Source organism: Mustela nigripes, chromosome 8 (assembly GCF_022355385.1).
Source record: "Mustela nigripes isolate SB6536 chromosome 8, MUSNIG.SB6536, whole genome shotgun sequence".
Taxonomy (NCBI): domain Eukaryota; kingdom Metazoa; phylum Chordata; class Mammalia; order Carnivora; family Mustelidae; genus Mustela; species Mustela nigripes.
The window spans coordinates 44,326,011-44,341,774 of record NC_081564.1 but is presented as its reverse complement, the minus strand read 5'-3'; the positions used below and the strand labels follow the sequence as shown (position 1 = coordinate 44,341,774).

The 15,764-nt window shown below is 48.4% G+C and overlaps 1 protein-coding gene across 5 annotated transcripts in view; it reads left to right on the top strand.

Moving 5' to 3' along the window:
* The window catches only part of TMEM241 (transmembrane protein 241), a 115,084-nt gene extending 100,651 nt beyond the window's left edge, over nt 1-14,433 (top strand). For all 5 annotated transcript variants that reach the window (XM_059409355.1, XM_059409357.1, XM_059409354.1 and 2 more), the window contains 2 exons: nt 3,158-3,222; nt 10,311-14,433. In XM_059409355.1, the coding sequence (XP_059265338.1) occupies nt 3,158-3,222; nt 10,311-10,371 (126 nt within the window). In that variant the 3' untranslated portion in view covers nt 10,372-14,433. The remainder of the gene's footprint in view (nt 1-3,157; nt 3,223-10,310) is intronic.
* Nucleotides 14,434-15,764: the final 1,331 nt, after the last annotated feature.

The window sequence follows — 15,764 nt, the reverse complement described above, 5'->3', positions numbered from 1 at the left end:
GGAAGCAGGCCCCCTGCTGAGCAGAGAGCCTGATGCGGGACTTGATCCCAGGACCCTGAGATCATGATCTGAGCCGAAGGTAGTGGCTTAACCCACTGAGCCACCCAGGCGCCCCTTCAGCAGTGACTTTTGTGAAGTGGTAGAACTTTGGTGAGTCTGTGTGTGTGTGTGTGTGTGTGAGAGAGAGAGAGAGAGAGAGAGAAAATGCCTTCCATGGTAACTGCTAGGGCTGGCAGAGGAAACGAAAGTAGAGAAGGCTCAGAAACCAACGGTTCTACTGAAGAGATCTCAGAGTAGTCCATTGAAGTTTGCCGTAGCTCCGTAGGGTAGACAACTTCACCGTACAGTCGTTACAGAAATAAGACACACCTGTTGTGACATTTTAGTGGGTGTCTCAGCCAGCCGAAAATGTGCTCCTTGAGAGATGAAACTTTAGAGAAGTCTGAAAAAGTGCCCCAGGAGAAAGACAGGAGACTGAACAAACATTTCCAGGAAGCAGCCCGTGGCAGAGGCTCTGGTGTGGCTACCCAACCCATCTGAGTTTCAAGTAAGAGCCGGTTTGGAAGTTTTAAGATGTGTTTTTCTTGGCAAAAGGTTCAGTGAATGGGAATAAGCAGGCTGGTTGTCTGTCTCCGGGGCAGACGGGATTCCTCCCGAGCTAGAGAGGTACACGGAGGAAAGGAGGCGCGGTCCCAGGCTGTGTGGACTCCCTGTAGGAGGTGGTGGCCTCGCATACCAGAGGGAAAGCCGTGTGAGAGACACTCTGAGAATAAGGGACGGAGCCCACCGGAGAAGTCCATGAAGAGCTGGTGGAAAGGGGCGAAGGGCCTGAAGATGATGGTGAAGGATGAGGAAAGGCCAGTTGGACCTTTACAAATGTAGGGAGGTGTTCTGTTAGCGCCAAGCTGCCAGCATCACAGCCGTCCATCAGTAGGACAGAGCCTGTTTCAGCCGTTCTAAGAAATCCCCATTGGCTCCGTCCCAGGAAACATCCGAGAAGTGGCAAAAGTAAAGTGGGATTAACAAGCTGAGCTTTGGTTAAGACTAAGGAAGGGGGGGAAAAAAAAGAAAAGAAAGAGAAAAGGACAGTAAAAGTAAGATGAAAAGGGAAGGTAATAAAAGTGAGCACCAAGGAGAAAAAATAGTATTTTTTTCCAAATAGTGAAATGTTCATGAGTTGGAAAATCTAGAAGAAACACATTTTTGGAGAAAGGGAAAATGACAAGCTTGAAACAGGGAGAAAGAGAAGATTTGGTTAGGACGTTGGCCACTAAGGCCAGCCGCAACTAGAAGGCCCAAGTCCAAGGTGTTCAAGTCAGAGGTAACATCCAAAGTCAAGAGCGCCTTGTTTGGAAAACAAGCGCCTTGTTTCCAAAACCAGACAGCTGCATGGCAAGCTAATAAAATTTTAGGCGCCCTTCAGTTAGGACCATAGGTGCAAAGGTCCTAAGCATAACGTTAAGTGAAACGAAGGGAGGGTAGAACAGCTGCCATTCAGCCTGCTGTTGAACATACCTGCCCTCCTCCCCCCAGCTCTTTGACCAATCTTTACCCTCTTGTTCCTTGGGTTCTGCTTTGCGGCTGTCTCGCTGACCTGGTCGCCACTTCATTTTTGTTCCTGAAGCCAATACAGGTCTGTTTCGTTGTCAGGGTTTTTTGCCGAAAATCCACGAAAGAAGCAAACAGAGAGGGACCTCAAGTGGGTAAATTACACAGGTTCTAAAACCTCTCAGAGTTTCTGTACCAGAGGTTCCTGGTTTAAATTTCCAGACTTCTTCTTGAGATGGTAGGTGAATGAGGATGAGACTCCTGTAACCATACTCCTTCCTTAGGGCTTCCTGCTTGCTGCCTGGTTCACAGTTTGGAGATCAGAAGAGGCCTCTAGGACAGCATGATAGTTTTTCACATTTCTCAGGGTGTCTGGCCTGAGGGACCCATCCCATGACAACCTTCTTCTTCTTCTTCTTCTTTTTTTTTTAAAGATTGTATTTATTTATTTGAGAGAGAGAGAATGAGCACATGAGCAGGGGGAGGAGCAGAAGGAGAGGGAGAGGCAGGTTTGCTGCTAAGCAAGGAGCCTGCAGTGGGGCTCGATCCCAGGATCCTGAGATCATGACCTGAGTCGAAGGCAGACGCTTACCTGACTGAGCCACCCAGGTGCCCTGACAACCTGCTTCTGCTTCTCATTGCAAGAAAGCAGGTCCTTAGGCTCACCTTCCTGATGAAAGCTGTCTTGCACTTCAGAATACAGAATTCTAGGGCGGTGGGGGGGAATACATCTTTTCCTGAGTAGGCATTCCAAGTGGTGACCAAGTTGGGTCTTTGGTTCACACATACTCTCTGTGCCAACTGTTCAGTGATACTGTGGGAGTGGGAGTCCCATTACTGCCATTCCTAAGAGACTTTTCTATCATTTCCAGCTCTGAGAGATGTGGGGGTAACCTCTACTCTCTCTTTTGGCTTCTAGGTATTTGCAAATAATTTTTTAAGTTTTTTTTTTTTTTTTTTTTTTTTTAGTACTCTGCACCCAATGCAGAACTCGAACTCATGACCCAGGGATCAAGAGTCACACACTCCTCCAACTGAGCCAGCCAGGCATCCCTGCAAATAACAAATTAATGATTTAATTTTTCCTCCCCAGGAAGCACTTGGTTTCTTAGAATTTGTATCATGGGCCAGAAAGATGGGGGCATTGGGACAGGGGAGAGATGGTGCTGTGGGCAAAGGCAGGGTGATGGCTAAGTTCTTATCTGGAGGATGTGGGAACAGACAGACGAGCACAACTGGACGTGGGCATTATTTCTGCACACTGAGACAAGATGCAAATGCATGTTTTACTATCCCCCTGCCCTGCAGAGAGATGGGTGAGATGTTGGCCGGGTGCCTCCATTTTGAAGAGCTGGGAAGTTAAATGTTTCTTTGAAGATTCTCACCTCCCAAATAGATGAGGACTTAGCATTTTCTCCACCAAACACTTAGCTCAGAGGGAGCCCGAAATACAGTGACCTAGCAAGTGTGTGGGGGAAAGGACGTGAAGTAGAAACGGGTGATGTCTGGGATCTGAACCAACATGAACTCAGCTTGGAAACAAGGACTCTGGAGGAGGTTACCCAAGTCCTGCTGCTCTGATGGCCTTTCGTTGAAATTATTCCTGCAGGTGCTCACAGCTGGCTCTTCGGTATTGCTATTTGATATGATCCTGACCAGTGCGACAGTGGGATGGTAAGTCTTCTGCACAGAGAAAGGAAAAGCAAATTCATTGTTTGGGGTTTCTTTCTTTCTTTCTTTTTTTAAAGATTTTATTTATTTATTTGAGAGAGGGACAGTGAGAGAGAGCATGGGAGGGCAGAAGGTCAGAGGGAGAAGCAGACTGCCCCTGGAGCCAGGAGCCCGATGAGGGACTCAATCCCGGGACTCCGGGATCATGACCCGAGCTGAAAGCAGTCGCTTAACCAACTGAGCCACCCAGGCACCCCATTATTTGGATTTCATCAGGTTATTAATTTTTTTCTCTTCAATGTTGAAGAAAGGGCGTTTGGGGTCTATATTTTATTGACCTGTAAGTACACATCCGAGGAGTACCCATGTCATGAACATGCAACTTGATGAATTTTCACAAACTGATTATCCCAAACCTACTACAGCCGGCATCCAGAATCAAGAAACAGAGCTTCACCCGCAGACCTTTCGGCCACTCAGCCACACAAGCATAAACCCTACTGGTGATCCACTAACTTTATATATATTATGTGATTTTTCCAGGATTTTACAGCTGCTATGATTGACAAGGATTCAAAACCAGACTTGTGTGTGTCCAGGGTCCCATAACCTTTGTGTACCTCCTTAGGACTGACTTAGCAAACGCCAAGGACTTACCAGCAGTGTAGGTAGTGTCTAGGTACAAGTGGTCATAAGGGATGTGTTAAACTGGCCTTTATGGTCCTCTTCTCACCAGTATGACCATCTGTGAGAGCTTCTAGATAATTTGACAGCAACACCGAAGGAGCATTACCCAGGACAAGACAGCTCTATTTCTTGTTCAAGGGCTGACATAGTGAACTAAGAATGTCCAGGGAAGTGATCATGGGACAAAGATCTCACTGTCTTGGATTTTTTAATACTACAAACTATAATTACGTCAGTTTGCTGAAAACATTTATTGAGTGACTGCTGTATGCAAAATAAGACATTCAGCCCTCCAAGAGGGGAAGGGGCAGGGAAATCATAAAGATAATTTGTGGGATTAGATGGTCATGGTCTGAAGGCACAGCAGATGTGAGGTCTGCAGGAAGGAGAGAGGTTGGGCCATCAGGAGGGCTATGGAACTGGCTTGAGTAGGACCTTATGCAGAACAGAGAGGCTTAATGAGGCTGTGGGAGGAAGAAGATTTGGGCCCTCTGGCCCCAGGAAGACAGAGAAGGGTAGAGAGGCAGGAGCAGCCAATGGTGCGAGTTAGTGATTTGGAACCAGAGCTGGGGCTGTGGGGCAGGAAGCTCACCCTCTGCTCCCTCCTTCTTCCCCTACACCTGTCCTTCCAGGAAGGCATGACCCCTGCAGTAGGCAGGATGTCCAGAAACCCAGCTGCCAAGATATCCTTGAGACTGTTCCCCAACTGTCTGTATCTTCACCTTCATGGTGGAATTCTAGATTCTTGACGGTGGTTTTCTTTCCCACAAGTGAGCCTCCAACAACTCTCTTTTGTACAGAATTTCAGAATGAACTTTAAAAACCCAGGTGTGGAACTAAGTGTGAGAACTAGCGGAGTGAGGTGGCTCTCCAGCAGGGAGGAAATGCTCAGGCCGAGTATCACAGCAGTTGTCTGGAAGGGGCCAAGCCTCCAGGCTCTTTCACATCCTGTGAGCTTTATGGGATGCCCTGAACAAAACGGAAAGAAAGGCTGTGTGTACCCAAATCAAGGAAACAGCATGTGCGATTATTGCAAAAGGAACCTTGACTTTGGAATTTCCTGATTTTTGAGAACTCTTGCGTTTAAGGATGGTGTGTTTTCAGCCTCCAAGAATTTTCCAACCACAAAGTGAACCACCAGAAGAGGAGTGTCAGACCGTATTTTAGACTTCCTGTCTTTCGTACAGAGCCAGTCCGTGCTAGCCATACAGTGGCAAGCTCACGCCGAGACCGGCTGACCAGCTCTCAGAGCTGGGGCCTCAGGCAGAGCTGCCTTCTGGCTTGTGGGAGCTGATCAGAAATCCCAAAGAGCAGGGACTGCAGAACTGTTTTGTTGGGACCCACTGTGTTTGCCTATATCATTGTTTCTTGTTTTTTGGTTTGCAAATTTTTAAATCAGTCAAGGTGAGAAATCAGGTGACTTCCTCATAAGGGTCCGCATTTCCAGATTCTTCCGAAAATGGGGACCAGCAACTACATTGGGCATGTACTTCCACATGGCACCCATTGCTGGAATAGGTAGAGACTGCCCCCTTCCGTGGGCATGGATGCTGGAAGTCAGCACAGCCTCCCCCACCCAGGTTGGCTGAGACCTGAGGACCCTGTGTCAGCTACATCCTGACCTCCATTTGCTCCTATATTCATTCATTTCACAAAAAAATGCTTGGTGGGCTCTGAGGCTACTGACATGGTCTGGGGCCCCAGCGAGGTCACCATCCAGGGAATGAGTGCACAATGCGTCATTATCTACCTTCTGGGGGGCAGCAGCAGCTTAGCTGCACAGAGCCACTCATCATCTAACGTAGGGTTTTTCAGGGCACCTGGGGGGCTCAGTCATTAAGCGTCTGCCTTCGGCTCAGGTCATGATCCCAGGGTCCTGGGTTCAAGCCTCACATCGGGTTCCCTTCCCAGCGGGGGGAGGCTGCTTCTCCTTCTGCTCCTCACCCTGCTAGTGCTCGCACTCTCTCTCTCTCTCTCTCTCTCTCTCAAATAAAGAAATAAAAATCTTTAAAATAAAATAAAGTAGGGTTTTTCACCTCAGCACTGTTTACATTTTGGGTGAGATAATTCACTCTAGGGGGTTGTCTTGTGCCTTGTAGGGTTTTGGCTCTGAACCTGAGCCCTTCCCCCACGGGATGCCAAGCACTTTCTGTAGGCATCACCCAGTGTCCCCTTGGGAGCAGAACAGCCCCAGCTGGAATCATGGATCTAAAGATTTGTGGTGATTAGTGGAGAAAATGCCATTCAGAATTTCAGCAAGATCTTAGAAACCTGCTGATCGCCTAAATTAGAGACTTGGTCGGCTTAGGTCAGGTCCTCGGCAGCCCCTCCCACACTCCCCTCGCACAGCCGGGTCAGCCCCACCGTGCTGAGAGCTGGGTGTGCACGCGCCATCTGGCTGCAGCTGTGAGCTCCTCCAGCAGGGAAGCCTAGCCAGGCACCTGTGCACCTCTCTGCCTCATCGCAAGAGCTGAATAAATGAGTGGCCAGCCTTTCAACTACTGTACGAAAGAAAAATTATAAACCGAAGTACCAATGCTGGTCAACTTTTAAAGGCTTTTCTTAAAAGCAACTGTTCTTGTCCAGAGAAGTATCTTGTTTTTAATGACAAAAACAATCTATTGCAAGCCGTGCATTTAAATATCCAGATTAATATTTAATTATTCACTTTTAATTAATGGAGTTTTATGGTATATGGTGTATATGTCTAAAATTTTAACAGAGGGGATCGAACACATACGAAAGAAAAAATTCTAAACTGTGAGCAGTGTCCCTCTTAAGTAGAAATAGTTATGGGTGCCCCTTCTTTGAGTTCTTTTTAGACGAGGAGAGACTCTCTTATAGTTTAGGTACACGAAGAGAAAACAAATAACCAAAAACACAACCTCTTTTTCCTGAGGACTCTGCGATCATTTCTCGCCTTTGCCAATCATTCACGGAGCCCGCCATTGAGCACGGGTTAGTGCTCGATCTTAGCACAAGCCGCACTAACACCAGCAGGCTTTAGAAAGTGTTCTCATACCATCTTTGAATAATGATGTCTTATGCCTTTCAGTTTAGGACACTGCGCAGAGACTGCCCAAGCCCCTTTATAGAGAGAGTGAATTTAGGGGTGAAGGAAGTACTCTCCCCAACACACCCCAGAATGCAGCTAGGGTCACAGTGACTGAATTTTTTTTTTTTAAGATTTTATTTATTCATTTGACAGACAGAGATCACAAGCAGGCAGAGAGGCAAGCAGAGAGAGAGGAGGAAGCAGGCTCCCCGCTGAGCAGAGAGCCCGACGTGGGGCTCGATCCCAGCACCCTGGGATCATGACCTGAGCCAAAGGCAGAGGCTTAACCCACTGAACCACCAGGCGCCCCCACAGTGACTGAAATTTATCAGTTTTCCACTTGAGTTAAAAACTCCAAAATGCTAAGCAAGGCCTTCTAAGTAACTATCACTCATTACCTCTCAACACAGAGTAATTGAGCAGATTATGAATTGTCCTTCAGGAGGTCTCCAAGGGAATGGGAGATTAGGCAGATACCTTTTGGTGAGGAAGAGAGAGAAAGCCAAAATCATTTGGAATATAGATGGGAGAAGGGGGAACAAGGATAGGAATTCATTGTCCTTCATTGGGAAAATACGGGAGCTCCAGCCGGAAAAGTAACAGTTTCTGGGCCCCCATCTCATTGGGTCAGTAAGTGCTTGAATAAGCACAGTAATGAGTGTGAAACCGAGCCAGGGCCTCTTTGGGTGGGGGGACAAAGAAAGACTGGGGAGGAACTGAAAATCCGCTCCCCCCTCGGAAGAGAAGCTGGTGCTGAGTATTTCTGGCGGTGCGCTCTCCAGTCTGGTGTGTATGCCTTAGTTGCATGAAGTGTGTTCACTTCAGGAATGATGGGGATTACAAGATTTGCAAACAGTTCAGTGAGGCTCTGACTTAAATAGTTGTAATGCTATTAAGATTCCTGCACCCCGTGTCAGCTTCCCCTGCTGTTTAGAAAGCAACATCAAAGCTCACCTCCCTGGCTCTCTTACCAGTACACGGAACCAAGGTTTGATTCCTTGCTGAGCCTTCTCTAAGCTGCTTTGGTGTTTCAGGCAGTAGCTAAGCCCAGCGGTTGGGATGCAAGGTTATTACGCTTGGCATTGTTCTAAGGCTGTGGGGGAGAAGGGGCAGTGAGCCAGCCCGTCGCCTATTCTTCTCCCTGGTGACTAAGGAGGATTACTGGAAGCTCTAGAAATGACTGGAGCCCTGGTTATGTTGCAGAAATAAGCCCCTCCCCCGCCCAAAGGCCCATGCAGGCTTTGTACCAGGTCACCATGACTTTGCACTTGCCCCCAGGAGTTTAAGAAGAGTGTGTGTGTTCCTTAAGGGATGTTGAAAGGAGCAGTAGATCCGCATGAAAGGAGCAGCCTGGTCTTCAGGGCTGAGCCCCCTAAACCAGAAGAAGAGCTTCCCCTTCATCCAAGAGAAAAGGCAAGAGAGCCCTCACGCACCCCTGGCACTAGGCCAGGGACCAGCACACATGCGTCCTGTTTCCACATACCGTCTTTTGGAAGCTGGACCCCAGTTTCTCACAGAAACAATCCTTTAAGCGATGAGTATAGATCTAGGAAGGTCCTTAGACATTTGCTTCGCTTTATAACATAGACACAACCTTCAGTTACATTATTATGAGTTAAATGTATGTCCAACAGGATTTATGGGCTTCTTGTCACTATTTATAATATTTCTGTACAAAAAAGAAAGTTCATTCCACCTCGGAGCTTCAGATCTCAGGCACACCTCCCGGTCCCCTCCCCCAGTGACCGGCTGCTAGGCGGGCGCCTCTGCTCTCACCGGGAGCCCTTTTGTCACAGGGAGAGGAGAGGATGGTGGTTTGGGGTTTCTCCCTGCTCTCTAGGGTCGACGGGGGTAAAGGATTTGTTCTCTCCGTCGCTCTAGAAAGCAGAACTTGGACTCACAGGTGAGGTTGTAAGAAGCAGCTGTTGGGTCAGTCTGAGGAAGGGCTCCCCCTGGAGGGAGAAACCGTATGCCCACGGCCTTCCGTGATAAGATGCCCGTCGATGCTGGCTGGAACCCCGTGGCCAGAGCTGCTCAACCAGGGGGACGTGCCCCTCATGTGAAGTCTTGGAGCAGAGTCGGGAAGCCAGCTCTGAGGCCAGTGAGGAAGGCATCACCGCCCTGGGAGGGCAGTCAACCAGTCAGTACGGTAATATTCTGTTGCTCGTTTGTTAGATGCCAAGTGTGGGAGCTGATGGCTTCTTGCATGTCCCTTTCAGCCTCAGAGAGACTGCTGCGTGTGAGCAGCTCCCGTGGCACAGATGAGACGAAAGCTGACAAGCAGCTAAGCAATGCCCGAGCCACAGTTGGGACTCAGTTGGTTGTTTCAGTGGCCTAACACTTAGTTCATTCCTGTGCTAAGCGGGGCACACGGGACAAGTTACCTTTATGTCAGAGTCACTCACATGGGTGACATTTCTCCCTGGGAATGTGGTGTGCACAGCCTGTGTGTTTCACAGAGTTGGCCTCCCAGGTGCACGTCCAAAATGTAAAGACGCTGTCACCAAAATGTGCGTGTGTGGTGGGCAGGTGCGTGGGGGAGGTGGGACAAGACAGGAAGCACGTGTTGGCACCTCTGATCAAGGGCATTTCGTCACCATGCACCTCCCGTCATAATCCTGCAGGGATGGCCCAGCCCGGTGCCCAGAAGAGCTTTGTGGGAAGAATTTGGGGGTTCAGAGAGACAGCAGATTGTCTACGGAGAAGCTGAAAATAGAGAATGTACAGACCTCCAGGCCTCCCCCGTCTACAGTTTTCCCACTACCTTTTCATTTTAGGATCGGCGACTGTATTTCTTTCTGCGCTGATGGGAAAGTCATGATTCGACTTTAATGTTTTCCTCTCTAAATGTTCTGCTAGCCTCTGTGGAATAACAGGGTTCAAAGACTGTGCCCTCAATCCTGACAAGGTTAGGGATACTTGCGTGGTGTCCTGTCGTCAACCCCTGTCTGCTGAAAGCCCTCGGCGGCTGTGAGAGGTGTCCTCGCTGTGCTGTGTCTGAGGCAGAGCGTTTGTTGGAGCACAGTCACCCCCGCCCCCTGGGTCCGGATGAGCAAGACCCACCACCTCCTTCCCGGGCGCAGGGGAGGGAGGCGAGGGAAGGAGCAAACCCCACCTTGCAGCCCACGCTCCTCCTGCCCCTCCTGCCTCCCAGCTGACGTTTGCTCGGGACAAGCAGGCAGTTACGGGGCCAACCCAGCGGCTGGGCAGGCTGGGCAGGGACGTGAGAGTCCCCACCACAGAGGGAGGGATCCCTTGCTGTGCTGCAGGCGGGCACCAGGCAGCTCTGTGGGCCCCCAACCTCCAGGCTCAGGGGACAGAGAAGCTAACCTCTCGCCATCTCTTACAGCCTCCTGCTCGGGGGCCTTGGAGAGGCCTTGCTGGTTTTCTCCGAGCGGAAGGGCTCCTAAGGGCACGAAGAGTCAACTCAAAGGCTGCCAGCTGGTGTACTCGGCCCCCGGTCATCGGAACTCCCTGTGGAGTGTGTCCGAGGCCAGAAACCAGGGAAAGTGAGGCCGCCACGTCTCACTGCATCAAGAAGAACTCCGTCTGGGGGTCTGTGGCCTGCTGCAGAGAAGGGACTGTGTTGTGTCTTCCTGCTTCAAGAGACTCCCTCGAGTCCTGCTGACCACGCTGCCCAGTGGGGCAGACCCTGATCCGGGGTCCCCCCCGCCCCCCGTATGGGGCTGGCTCTGCTCCCTTAGACTGATGCACAGGCTTCCTTGTCAAACACTTGTCACCAGACACTGCTTTGACTACTTGATGGTGGGCTCAAGGTATTCCATGGCACTTTTTGTTTTGTGATTTTACATCTTTGGAGACTCTTCTGGGGACGTCCTTCCCTTGCTCTCATGGGCTTGCCTGGAGCCCACCTTACCTGCTTACGAGCACAGACGGAATTCCCCAGGAGGGTTTCCACTGGGGGGGCAGGCATAGCAATGAGGGTCGACTGGGAGTTCTGAGCCAAGTGAGACACCAGCAAGGACACTATTACTCTGGATTGAGTGCTGAAGTCTTTTGGTGACCCTATGTTGTGTTGAATTCTGTACACACTTTCTTTGGCCTGTATTAGGTTCACTCTCTCCTCCATGATCAACAGAGGGAATAGGGCTTATAACTCCCGATACTCCCTGGACAGTGAAACAAACCTAGAACATACATGTACACACAGGCACACACATTTATAATCCTCTTCCTTAAAGCTTTTAATCCATTTAATTCCCCGATGGCTCAGAGAAGATTTCAGATCATTGAACGCTGAAGTATATTTTTCAGGCCAGATTAAAAATTGGATTAAAACCCTAAACCTTGCTGTGAAGTGTCTAAACCTGGTGATTCACAGACCTGTACCCCTGGGGATAAAAATATATGTTTATAAAAAATAGAAAATTTAAAAAAGAAAAAAAAATACCCTAAACCTTGCCTCTCTGGGAGTCAAAAGGAAGGAATATGTATGAAATGGTAACTTGATCCTGAACCCACACTGAAGGGTTAGGAGAATAGTGTCTCACTCCAATATTTCTGCTCATGACGGGGTCCGAATCCCCTAGCTATTCTGCCGGGTGTTGGTTTTGATCACTTGGAGATGTAGAAGGTAGTGGAGTCACCGTGAGCCTTCCCCAGGCAGGAAGCCAGGCTTGCAGTGCTGGACACGTGCGTCATCGATGGAGAATCATCTTTAGCATCTGGGAAGTGAGCCTGTCCATTCTTGGCTCTGTGAAGAATTAGGTTAGCTCAGTCAGGGGCCACTCTTCCTGCACATTCTCTCCGGCTTGTTGAAAAAGTAAATGGAGGGGTGTCTGGGTGGCTCAGTGGGTTAAGCCGCTGCCTTCGGCTCGGGTCATGGTCCCAGGGTCCTGGGATCGAGTCCCGCATCGGGCTCTCTGCTCAGCGGGGAGCCTGCTTCCCTCTCTCTCTGCCTGCCTCTCTGCCTACTTGTGATCTCTCTCTGTCAAATAAATAAAATCTTTAAAAAAAAAAAAAAAAGATAAAGATGTTCAGAGTGACCTTGACACAGAGACTGTTTCAGCTGGCTTTGAGTTCTTCATCAAGTTGAACTTTATAAAGGCTGAGGATCAAGCAGAAAACCGACGTGAGAATTGCCCTTGTTCTTCTGCCCCCACAAAACTCTCTCCGTACGACTGAGTCCTTCTCCTTTTGTGGAAAGTGGCATCTTGACCAAATGTCATCACGAGCCTGTCTTTCCAAGTGTCATTCAGGCAAATGGAGATTCCTAAGTCTGGAAAGAATCATGCTCAGTTAATAGGCCCATTTCTGGTTTCCAGGAGACCTGGTTTTTTTCTTTTTCTTTTTTTAAGATTTTATTTATTTATTTGAGAGAGAGAGAGAGAGAGGATGAGCAGGAGAAAGTAGCAAAGGGAGAAGCAGGCTCCCCGCTGAGCAAAGAGCCTGATGCGGGGGCTCCCAGGACCCTGAGATCATGACCTGAGCCAAAGGCAGAGGCTTAACCCACTGGGCCACCCAGGCACCCCCAGGGTCCCATTGTTTTTATTTTTTAATTTTTTAGTTGGAGTAGAGTTGACACATGTTGTATTGATTTCAGGTGTATGACGGAGTGATTTGACAAGTTTATACAGTATACTCTGCTCACCACAAGTGTACCTTCTGTCCCCAGACATCGCTATCTACTATTGACTGTGTCCCTCATGCTGTGCTTTTTATTTCTGTGCCTTACTCGTTCCATAACTGGAACAGAGCTATCTCCCCCCTTCACCTGTTTTGCCAAACCCTATACCCCCAACCCCTCTGGCAATCATCAGTTTGTTCTCTGTATTTATATTTTTGATTCTACTTTTTGTTTGTTCATTTTTTTAAGATTCTGTTTATAAGTGGAGTCATATAGTATTTGTCCCTCTCTGACTTATGTCACTTACCATAATATCTTCTAGGTCTATCCACCTTGTCTCACATGGCATGATCTCATCCCTTTTTTATGGCTGTTTAATATTCCTCTGTGTGTGTGTGTCTGTGTCTGTGTTTTCCACATTTGCTCTACCCATAGGTCTATCAGTGGACACTTAGTCTGCTTCCATGTCTGGGCTGTTATAAACAATGCTCCAGCAAACATAGGGGTGCATATGTCTTTTCAAGTTAGTGTAGGTCTTCTTTGGAGAAATGTCTGTTCAGGTCCTCTGCCCATTGTTTTAAACAGATTTTTTTTTTTTTTTTTTTTTTTTTTTTTTTTGGTGTTGAGCTGTTATAAGCTCTTTATATATTTTGGATATTAACCCCTATTGACTATATCGTTTGCAAATATCTTCTCCCATTCACTAGGTTGTCTTTCTGTTTTGTTGATGGTTGCTGTGCAAAGCTTTTTGTTTTGATGTGGTCCCACTAGTTTATTTTTGGTTTTGATTCCCTTGCCTCAGGAGACGTAGTTAGAACACTGTTGCTCCGGCTGATGTCAGAATGATGACCGCCTGCGCTCTCTTCTAGGATTTGTATGGTTTCAGTTCTCACATTTAGGTCTTTAATCTGTTTTGATTTATTTTTGTGTGTAGTGTAAGAAAGCGATCCAGTTTCATTGTTTTAAAATCTCAGGTCTTTTCTTACCTTGACATTAGCCGGAGGCAGAGGATAAAGTATTTCTTCAGTAGACCATTCTGTTTCCTTCAGCTTCTTTCTTTTCTAGGGCTTTTTCTCTCCCCAGGCCTTAACTTCTGTGTTTTATTCCCAAGTTCACATGCTCAGCTCTGAATGCCGGTGAGCCCAGAGGTCTGTAGACCTGGGGCCAGCCCAGATTACAGCAGCCTCTTGAGCTCTCATTATCTGTGGCTCTCTGGGCCCCTCTCTGGGCTCCTGTCTGAGGGGGGAATCCCCAGGTAACATTTCTATCAAAAATGATCTGTTTTGCCATGTCCTGTCTGGATCCTCGTGATCTCTGACCTTGCTGGCCCCACGTCAAAGTCAAGGTGATTGCTTTTTTCATTTGTACAAATAAAGAGTGTGCTTTCCATCAAGAGAGGCAAGGTTCTGTGTGATTGTGTATGGTTACTAATTTGCTGTGGATAGAAAGAAAAATAAACCATTTGAATTTATGGCAATTTGCCTTTCTTCTCTTCCCTTCAAACTCAGCTGGAGAGTATTGCAAAAATTGTTGTTGTCCTTGGGAGTAGGGACTGGCAGTGTGGGAAAGGTCCTTGCATCTTAAACACAGGCCCAGACTTCTACCAACGTCTAGGCTACTTAGTTCTTGACTAGGGAGGCCGACCCAGCTCCTTCTGCGAAGGCTGTGCTGTCCAGCAGGGTGACTCAGCATAGCCACATGTGACCATTGAGCACTGAAATGGTAAGCATCCAAATTCAGATGTGGTATAAATCAGTGTAAGTGTACGTGGATTTCAAAGATTTAGTATAAAACAATGAAGTAAAATTTTTGTAATAATTTTTATGCTAGTTATGGATTGAAATATGTTGATATGTTACGTTAAATAAAACAATATCAAAATGAATTTCTCATTTCTTTTTACCCTTTTTAATGGGCACACTAGAAAATTGCAGTCTAGATTTGGCTCGTGTGACATTTCTGTTGGCCGGCACTCATCTGAAACGGCTCACTTAGGGCACCTGGGTGGCTCAGTGGGCTAAGCCTCTGCCTTCAGCTCAGGTCATGATCTCAGGGTCCTGGGATCGAGCCCCGCTTTGGGCTTTCTGCTCAGCAGGGAGCCTGCTTCCCCCTCTCTCTGCCTGTTGCTCTGCCCACTTGTGATCTCTCTCTGTGTCAAATAAATAAATAAATAAATAATCTTTAAAAAAAAAAAATAAGAAAGAAAGAAACAGCTCACCTACCCTGAGCGAGGGAAGTGACTGAGGAGATGGGTGTTGGCAGCAGCTGCTGGGGTTACTGACCCCATCACATTGTCTAAGACAATGAGTTATTGAATGCTTGTCAAATGCTGCTGTGTGCCGGGCACTTCCTGTGTGTCATGTCATTTCGTTTTACCAACGGTGGGGCAGGCAGCAGTCTCCCCCATTTTACCAAGGAGATTCAGAGAGGTTCAGTAACTTTCCCAGGGTCACCCAGCAAGAACTCAAACCGAGGTTTCTCTGATGAAGTCTGTCCACCTTCTCCGCAGAGACTTCTATTGCGAAGGAGAAAGGATGCCCCTCACATTTTACAGCGAGTTGTCCATTCTGCACTTAAGTGCTTCCATGTGGTTGTCTGACATCAGTGAGGTCACTCATGGCTTTCTCCCTGGAGACCACGTGTTTGCCGAAAGGTGGGGTCTGTGGCCCGTGTCCCAGCTGCCTTCCCAGTGTCCCTGTCGGTCCCACCAGCCTCCTCCCTTGGGGTTGCATCTGAAATCCGCCCTGCCTGGGGATGGAGCAACCGATAGCCCTTCGGGAACGGCGTTCCTCCCACCTGAACTGTAGCTCTCACCGATTCCAGCCACGGTTGGATGCTCAGGTTCAGTTTCTCGGGGGCTGGCATGCTTTGGTGGCTGCGGGGTCTGAAGGTTGAAGGAGCCTGGGTGGCAGTGCACTCGGTCTGCAGGCCCACCAAAGGGGGCTTGGGGAAAGTACTGAAATAGGATCTGGAATCATCTGGAAGCTCAAGGCGTTGGGACTCTTTGGGAGTCTGTGGTCTTTTGATTCTCGTTCCGGGGAAGGCCAGTCAACGGAGTGAGGCTTTTGAGCTTCTCCTGGCCCTGCCCTGGCTTCAAGTTCTGTCCCTCTGCCCCGCCCAGAGGGAGGCTGTGCTGGCTTATTCCCCTGAAGGAACGTCCACACCCTGCCCCGAGAGTATTCATTCCCCTGCGTGGTTTCTGGCCCTTTCTCTCAG